The sequence below is a fragment of the Penaeus monodon genome, chromosome 10, assembly GCF_015228065.2.
Source record: "Penaeus monodon isolate SGIC_2016 chromosome 10, NSTDA_Pmon_1, whole genome shotgun sequence".
Classification (NCBI taxonomy): Eukaryota; Metazoa; Arthropoda; class Malacostraca; order Decapoda; family Penaeidae; genus Penaeus; species Penaeus monodon.
The window spans coordinates 50,764,345-50,774,344 of NC_051395.1; the positions used below are offsets into that span (position 1 = coordinate 50,764,345).

General features: G+C 33.0%; 1 protein-coding gene across 1 annotated transcript in view; it reads left to right on the forward strand.

Annotated features, from left to right (window-relative positions):
* LOC119577695 (myosin-IIIb-like) overlaps positions 1 to 10,000 on the forward strand; it is an 84,598-nt gene that overhangs the window by 35,414 nt on the left and 39,184 nt on the right. The window contains exons 2-4 of the mRNA XM_037925251.1: positions 2,421 to 2,573; positions 4,432 to 4,607; positions 8,337 to 8,441. Coding sequence (XP_037781179.1) covers positions 2,421 to 2,573; positions 4,432 to 4,607; positions 8,337 to 8,441 — 434 coding nt within the window. The remainder of the gene's footprint in view (positions 1 to 2,420; positions 2,574 to 4,431; positions 4,608 to 8,336; positions 8,442 to 10,000) is intronic.

Consider the following 10,000-nt stretch of genomic DNA (forward strand, 5'->3'; position numbering starts at 1 on the left):
AAAAAATAAGGAAAAAATAAAGAAAAACAAGATAAAAGCAGATGAGGAAGAATCAAAACAAGACATGATAGGCAAACAACATAAACAGATAAATACAATTAAATATAATAAACATAATAATAAAAACACGCACTTAAGCGAATAGCCCGTAACATACGCTAAGTGCGTGACACAGACCGTCTTTAAGGAAGGAAGACCCGTTCATAACTAACTGTACTAAATTACTCTACACGGACTCTCTAAATCATCTAAGTAACCTGAGTGTTCATAAGCGTTGAACACAATAAGAGGAAACCGTAACTAGGAAGATAATTTTACCATATGTTCAGTGTTACATAATGTTTTTTGTTTATTGTTCAAAGTGATACGTTTTCTTTTTTTTTTTTTTGGTTTATTAGCCAAAGGGATACATATTTTTTTTCTCTTGTTTATTAGCCAAAAGGATACATTTATTTATTTATTTATTTTTATTCATTACCCAAAGTGCTACATTTTTTATATTGGTTATCAGCCCCATTGATATATATATATATATATATATATATATATATATATATATATATATATATATATATATATATATATATATATACATACATATACATATATATGAATGTATATACATATATATATACATATATATTCTCTCTCTCTTTCTCTCTCTCTTTCTCTCTCTCTCTCTCTCTCTCTCTCTCTCTCTCTCTCTCTCTCTCTCTCTCTCTCTCTCTCTCTCTCTCTCTCTCTCTCTCTCTCTCTCTCCTCTCTCTCTCTCTCTCTCTCTCTCTCTCTCCTTTTTTTTCTTTTTTCTTCTTTCACTACGTTTTACCTTTGCTTAGGGTAACGCCTCAGCCACGCTTAACTCAAACTCTGTTCAAGTATAAAATCGTATGTAAATATATTTCAGTGACCCGATACCGGCGTATCTTGTTTCTTTTATATTGCTTCAAAAACCCTCCGAGCTTATGCAAAATTCATTCGTTGTTTTTCTTCTTTTTCTTCTCCTTCTTCATTCCTCTCATCACTATTCTCTCTATCCATCTCTCTCTCTATCCATCTCTCTCTCTCTTTCTATCTATCTACTTCTATATCTTATCTTTATCTACTCTATTTCTTCTCTCCTTTCTCTATCCTCTCTTTCTCTCTACCTCTCTATTTTCTCTTTTCCTCTCTTCTCTTTTCTCTCCTCTCTCTTTTCTCCTCTCTCTTTCTCTCTCTCTCTCTCTCTCTCTCCTCTCTCTCTCTCTCTCTCTCTCTCTCTCTTTCATCAAAGATTTTCTCAAGCTCTATAACAGACAACCTTCGCGGTAACCTGTCCATTAACACTGAACTAGACGTCTCCTCCAGCATGAAATTTCTCTCTCAAAATTAGCTTCACCTTAATTTATTCACTAATGACTTCTTTACCAGCCACTTTTTATTTTTATTTATTCTATTTCTCGTTTATCTCTTGTTTTTTCTTTTCTCTTTGTTTACCTTTTTATGGTTAAGAATGGTCAGACGTGTTAAGATACGTATATGTTCGTTACAACTTCTTTTCAGTACGTGATGTTATGACAGTTTGCACAGAATGAGATTAGATTCCGTTGCGTCAATATTACTATTATTATTATTATTATTATTATTATTTTATCTTTTAAAGTATATACATATATTGTTTTTTTTATGCAAATGCTTTGTTTTAATCTTCTTCTACTCCTGGCTTCATCTTCGTTAAATAGGGTTATCACTTATAGAATACTCTTTTTTATTTTTGTTCTTAATCCATAGCGTGACTTGTCCACAGCCGGATGCCCTTCCTATCGCCAACCTTTTGTCTAGGCTTAGGATCAACCCCCCCCCCCCCACAGTGATTTATTTAAGCATTGGTTTCAATAAAATTGTCAAATAAGATAAAATCAAAATCTATCTTTTTCCTTACATTTCTTTTCTGTTGCGATGGAATTAAAAAGAATCTTCTCTTTTCTTAGAATTTCCCAAATGAAATAAATCCCTTCCCCCCCCCCCTCCTACCCCAAATATTTCCGATTTCTCACGTCAGAACTAAACAAAATCCTCTCTCTCTCTCTCTCTCTTTCTCTCCCTCTCTCTCTTTCTCTCCCTCTCTCTCTCTTTCTTCTCTCTCTCTCTCTCTCTCCTCTCTCTCTCTCTCTCTCTCTCTTCTCTCTCTCTTCTCTCTTCTTCTCTCTCTCTCTCTCTCTCTCTCTCTCTCTCTCTCTCTCTCCTCTCTCTCTCCCTCCTCTCCCCACTATCTTTCCCAACTCAACCTCTCATCCCCATTCCCCTCTCCCCCCCTCCACCCCTTCTCCCCGCCCCCCCCTCCCCACACACACACCCAGACACCCCACCTCCCGCATCAAAACTAACCCCCCCAAAAAAAATTCCTTTTTCTTTATCTCTCTCTCTTCCTCCCTCCCACACAGATACCCCTCCACCTGCCAAGATGTCGTACATGGGTATGAGCCAACACATCGACTTCGACAACCTGCCTGACCCCAATACGCGCTACGAACTCCTGGAGGTCATCGGAGAGGGCACGTATGGAGAGGTCTTCGCTGCAAAGGACCATGAGACAGGTAGAGATTCAGTGTTCATAGTGTGAGGCATTGACTATTTGATATATGAGACGGGTAGAGATTCAGTGTTCATAGTGTGAGGCATTGACTATTTGATATATGAGACGGGTAGAGATTCAGTGTTTATAGTGTGAGATGGAGAAAGATTGATGTTAATGATTCAGGGAAGATTGTGATTTAAGTGTTTAAAATAGGAGTAGAGTTTAAAATTTATTCAAAATATGAGACGGGTAGAGATTCAGTGATTATAGTGTGAAAAGGGTGGAGATTGGGTCAAGATTAAGGAAGATCGATTATTTTAAGACGTGAAACGGGTAAAGATTTATTATTTGATATGTGAGACGGGTAAAGATTAATTATCCAAAAAAAAAAAAAAAAAAAAAAAAAAAAAAAAAACAAAAAAAAAATAATATATATATATATATATATATATATATATATATATATATATATATATATATATATATATATATATATATATATATATATATATATATACTCTTCATATAAATATAAATATAAATATATCTATATATAATTTTTCTTTATTTATTTTCTTTACTCTTCTGTTTAGTACATTTTTTTCACTCTTCTAGTTTGCATAAGTGTTTTTACTCTTTTCTTTTTGTATCAATTTTACTGTTTTGTATGTTTTTTACTCTATATCTTATTCTGTTTCTTCTTCTCTTGTTCTTACCCTTGTTTCTTCTCCGTCTTTCATTTACATTTTTCTTTTTCCTTGTTTTATTTTTTTGTTTATGTTTTATTTATTATTATTATTTCTTTTTTTTCTTTTCGTAGTTTTGGTCTTTTTTTTTCTTCTTCTTCTTCTTCTCTCTGTTTTTATCTTTTTTTATTTTTCTTTCTTAGCTTTTTATCTCGTTCTTTCTTTTGAAACTTTTAATTTATTTTTTATTTTTTATTTATTTTTTTATTATTATTATTATTATTTTTTTTTTTTTTTTTGCAAAACTGCTCGTTATTATTTTTTTTTTTCTTTGCAAGTTACATTTATTTTATTTATTTATTTTTCCTCTTTTTTTTTTTCTTAACTCTCCTCTTCTTCTTTTCTGTTATTCTTGTCATCGACGTTTTTCTTTTTCTTTGATTTTTCAGATTTATGAAAAAAGTTAATCGAAATCAATCGTTTTACTATAGTTTACCTTAAAAAAAATTAAAAAACGTTTCCGTGTATATCTTTCGTGCAATATTTATCTATCTATTTATTTATTTATCTATTTATTCGTTTCAATATTTATCGGAAATTAAGGGATATTAGAGATCTCCTTAAGCATTTCGTATCATATATATATATATATATATATATATATATATATATATATATATATATATATATATATATATATATCCCTCCCCTTCCCTCCCTCCTCTCCCACCCACCCTCTCCCTCCCCTCTCCCTACCCTCCATCCCTCCATCCCTCCTCTCCCTCCCCCTCCCTCCTTCCTCTCCTTCCTTCCAACCAACCTCCTCCGTTCCTCCCTCCCTCCTCTCCATCCCCCTCTCCATCCCCCTCCCTCCTCCCTCCAACCAACCAAGCAACCTCCTCCCTCCTCTCCCTCCCTCCCCTCCTCCCTCCCTCCTCCCTTCCAACCAACCAACCAACCTTCTCCGTTCCTCCTCCCCTCCACCTCCTCCCCCCTCCCTCCGTCCCTCCCACCCTCCCTCCCTCCTCTCCCCCTCTCCCTCCCCCTATCCCCTTCCTCCTCCCTCCTCCCCCTCCCCTTCCAACCAACCTCCAACCTCGCCGGGCCATAAGTGAAAGGCCCGGGCGAAGCCAGAACTTCGCAAATCTCAAGCAAGCAAACCTCCAACCTCCGTCCGTTCCTTCCCTCCAGGTGGCTTGGTCGGCATCAAGATCATGGAGAACATTGGAGAGAACCTCGAGGAGATCGAGGAGGAGTTCCTGATCCTCCGGGACCTCAGCCTCCACCCTAACCTGCCGGCCTTCCACGGGATCTTCCTCAAGCGCGGCAACAAGCAGGAGGAGGACCAGGCGTGGATCGTCATGGAGGTGAGGACGACCTGTGGCGTGGAGGGTGACTCGAGTTTGCCTTTTTTTTTTTTCTTTTCTTTTTTTAGTTTGTTTTGATCGTCATCATCATCATCATCACCATTTTTTTTTTTTTTTTTTTTTGTCGTGTAGGTGAGGATGTGCCTTTTTCCTTCTGGTATTATTATTATTATCATTATCATTATTATTATCATTATTATTATCATTATTATTATTATTATTATTATTATTATCATTATTATTATCATTATTATCATTATTATCATTATTATTATCATTATTATTATTATTATTATTATTATCATTATTATCATTATTATCATTATCATTATTATTATCATTATTATTATTATCATTGTATGTGTATATTCCTATTTATTTTTCTTACTTTTATCTAATTTATTTATCTATTTATTGGAGGTAAGGAAGTTTTTTTGTTTTATTTCCAATATTTCTTTCTTTTTACATAAACACCTTTTTATTAAGTTATTATTATCGTTTTTTTTTCTATATCATATATATATATATATATATATATATATATATATATATATATATATATATATATATATATATATATATATATAATCATATATTTTGGATTTTAAATAAAAGTTTTATCACATATTTTGGATTTAAAAAATCAAATATTTTGGATTTTAAGTAAAAGTTTTATCATATATTTTGAAAAAAAAAATCACATATCTTTATTTTAAATCAAAGTTTTATCACATATTTTGGGGGGAAAAAACACATATATATTTTCTTAAATCAAAGTTTTATCACATATTTTGGGGGGGGAAAAATCACATATATATTTTCTTAAATCAAAGTTTTATCACATATTTTGGGGGGGAAAATCACATATATATTTTCTTAAATCAAAGTTTTATCACATATTTTGGGGGGGGAAAAATCACATATATATTTTCTTAAATCAAAGTTTTATCACATATTTTTGGGGAAAAAAATCACATATATATTTTCTAAAATCAAAGTTTTATCACATATTTTTGGGGAAAAAAATCACATATATATTTTCTTAAATCAAAGTTTTATCACATATTTTTGGGGAAAAAAATCACATATATATTTTCTTAAATCAAAGTTTTATCACATATTTCAGATTTTAAGTAAAAGTTTTATCACATATTTTGGGTGAAAAAAAACTTAATCACATCTTTTTTTGTTTTTTATCAAAGTTTTATCACATATTTTGGATAAAAAAAACGTAAAAATGTAAAATAAGGGGGGAAAATAAACAAACAAACAAATAGATAAAAATGATAATAATAAAAGAAAAAAACGTTATTTTTTTCAAAAGAACTAAAAGATTTAAAAAGTCTAAAAAAAAGAAAACATCAGTTCAAATTCAATGGTAGAAAATAGGGTTTATTTTGCGGTTTGGGGAAAGTTGTAAAAAAAAAAAAATGCGTTTGATTGAGAGTGAAATTTTTACGATATTTGAAGGACGTTGGAGACAGAAGGAAATGAAAAAGACCCTTTTTTAAGTGTTTATTTTATCTTGTTTTATTTATTTATTATTTTACCTTTTTTCATTACAGAGAATTAGAAGGCAGGTTAGTTATTGTGGAAATACAGGAACGGAGGCTGTTGCAAAATTAAATAAATAAATAAGTAAATAAATAAAAGATTAGAAGGAATTCACATGTAATGGTTATTTATAAAAGAGGTATTTGATAAACGTATTTATAAACGCTCTGAAAGTAGGGTTGATAGTGTGTGAAAAGGTTCGTAAATGTTTATTGTACTTCTAAATGCCAGAGAGAGAGAGTGAGAGAGAGAGAGAGAAAGAGAGAGAGAGAGAGAGAGAGAGAGAGAGAGAGAGAGAGCGAGAGAAAGAGAGAGAGAGAGAGAGAGAGAGAGAGAGAGAGAGAGAGAGAGAGAGAGAGAGAGAGAGAGAGAGAGAGAGAGAGAGAGAGAGAAGTTTCTAATGCACAAGGTTTTTGCTAAAGGAAATGAGACGTAAATTGCAGTGCAACATTTATATTTTCTGTGTTAGATTGTTTAACCTTGCAAGACGCCTGGAGTATACATCGCGAATATATCTTGTGGTTTAGTAGAAACTGAACAAAAAAGAAAAAGTATTCATTACAATAGAACAAAAACACAGACAAAATAGTAAACACTGTTAAGAATTGTGAAATATTCAAACAATCTTATTTTAAAAAGATAATAATAATGAAAATAGTCATAATGGTAAAAAATAGAATAAAATAAAGTAATTTCGATTATTGTAAGTCAGGAAGCTAGAGAAAAAAAAGGAGAAAATTGCTCTGTAATGTTGAGGGACGAAAGACCCAATTAGCGTATCGAAAAGTGAGAAAGGTATTTTGCCTAACAATTTGTAAGACAGGTTTCTCTTCGTAAAACTTGAATTGGCAACATTATCTTCCAATGAAAAGCAATAGTTAAATATAACTTACTAGAGAGAATTAGTGGTTAGTGAAGTCATGGCAATTTTTTGTGTCTCCCTGACGTGGCAGTAACATTCGTGGAACTTACTTCCTATTTCGAGATATATTTGAGACTATTTTTATTGTTAATGTTGTTGTTATTATGGTTATTATTATTATTATTATTATCATTATTATTATTATTATCATTATTATTATTATTGTCATCATCATCATCATCATAATTATTGTCACCACTGTTGCTGTTATTGTTACCATTATCATATTTATGATTTTTATTATCACCAATATCATTATCATTTTTTTAGCTTTCATTACTTTTATTATCGCTATTATCTCTAAAACTTTAGCTTCTACTACCATTACCATTAGTACCATTATCATCACTGACACTGCACCATCATTATCATCAACAAGTGTAGACTCATACCTTTATCATCCTATCTATTGCCTCCCAGATTTGTCGTGTCATTATCTCTGCCACCGTCATTATTATCAAAGCAATAAAATTCCAAACATTTTCGTGTTAATTCTATTCCCAGCTTTGTATTATAGTTCCATTATTATCGAAGACACCGCACTATCACTGCATTATCAACTCCTAAAATATTCATGTTAATTTTCCTTCTAGTTAAACATTTATATATATTGATATGGATGTAGTTGTAGATATGTTGCTGATGAAATAACCATATTAATTCTCCTTGCAGCTAGATATATATCCATATAGATATAAATGTAGATATAGATATGTTGCATGTAGATGTAGATATAGATAAAAGTAGATATAGATATGTTGTATATATAGATATAGATATAGATATAATTCACATGAATTTATCTTCCAACTTTCTGCAGTCATTATCATTATGACTATCATTATTACCAACAATGAAACTCCTATTATCATCCTCATGTTAATTCCCCTCGCAGCTTTGTCCTGTCATTATCATTATTACCGTCATTATCAACATCGAGTCTAGTATATTTACTTGTTCTAACCATTAACCATTAACTATTACCAGCAGCAGTAAAATTCCTGTCATGCCAATTCCCTTTCCAGCTTTGTCCTATCAATACCACTATTATCAACAGTAATAAAAATCTCAATATAATCATGATAATAATTCTCCTTTCAGCATCGTCCTCTCAACATCATTTTTATCAACAGTAATAAAAATCCTAACATAACCATAATAATAATTCTCCTTTCAGCATCGTCCTCTCAACACCATTATTATCAACAGTAATAAAAATCCTAACATAACCATGGTATTAATTTTCCTTTCAGCTGTGTCCTCGAGGCTCAGTAACAGACCTCGTCCAAGCGCTCATAAGGCGAGGCCAAAGACTGACGGAACAGCAGCTTGGTTACATTCTCAAGGAAACCATTGATGTAAGTGCTTCTCGTGAGATTAGCAAGCTGTGTGGGGTTTAGGAGGAGGGAGGAGGGGCAGGGGGGGAGGGAGGGAGGGAGGGAAACCGGTTGGTTGTTTTTTTTTGTTTTGTTTTTTTCCTTCATCATCTTCTTTCGAGAGAGAATTGGCACAGTTATTGTGTTTTTTTTTTGTGTGTGTTGTATGTATACACATACAGTATACATACATAGCCATATGTGACTGTGTGTGTGTGTGTGTGTGTGTGTGTGTCTGTGTGTGTGTGTGTGTGTGTGTGTGTGTGTGTGTGTGTGTGTGTGTGTGTGTGTGTGTGTGTGTGTGTGTGTGTGTGTGTTTGTACATATACACACAAGTGCATTCATGCATGTGTGTCTATACAAGCACTTGTACTTCGTCAGTACGAATTATAAGAAAAAAAAAACGGGGATCAAAGGAAGAAGGAAAGAAAGAAAGAAAGAAAAACAGGGGGAAAAAAAAACAAAAGAGCATATCTCGGATTATTATCAAGGAATATATCACTCATATGCCACCAATCCCAAATTATGTATATTGAGCAAAACGTTTACTTTTTTTTCCAGAGCATAAACATTGCGGCGCGAAATGACAGTTGGTTTTGCTTGACTATAAAAAAAATAACTCTACTATAAGCTCTCCCCGCAACAAAATATAAGATTCATTTCACATAACAATAGCTGTCAACATACTTATACTACAGACTATACTATTAACACAGGGTAAACTATTTACAAGGCGGTGTGCTGGATAAACTTTACTATAAACAGTCAGTGCGTCTGGATAAACCTTTCTCTTACTTTCAATGAATCAACTTTATTAGGGTATCAGTAAAGTCGACAAGTTTAAGTGTTAAAAGTCAATGCAATAAACTTTAGAGCAATTAAGATTCTATAAACTAAATAAACTTTACCATTAAGGTTTCATAATCTTGATGAAACTTTACAATTAACATTACACAAACTTGATAAACTTTACAAATAACGTTCCCCAAACTTAATAAACTTTACAAATAACATTCCCCAAACTTAATAAACTTTACAATTAACGTTCCACAAACGTAATAAACTTTTCAATTAATGTTCCACAACCTTAACAAACCACACAACCAGCATCCCACAAACAAGACAAACCTCCCACAACTACCAAACAACTTTCATCAACCAAACTACCCAACTTATTCCACAAACTTACTAAACTATACAGTCAACATTTCACAAGCTTAACCAACTCACAATCAACATTGTGATAAACTACACAGTTAATATTCCACAAACTTAACAAACTGTACAACCCGCATCCCACAACTTAACAACCCACCCAACCCGCATCCCACAACTTAACAAACCACCCAACCAGCATCCCACAACTTAACAACCCACCCAACCAGCATCCCACAACTTAACAAACCACCCAACCCGCATCCCACAACTTAACAAACCACACAACCAGCATCCCACAACCATAACAAACCACCCAACCAGCATCCCACAACTTAACAAACCACCCAACCCGCATCCCACAACTTAACAAACCACCCAAACCC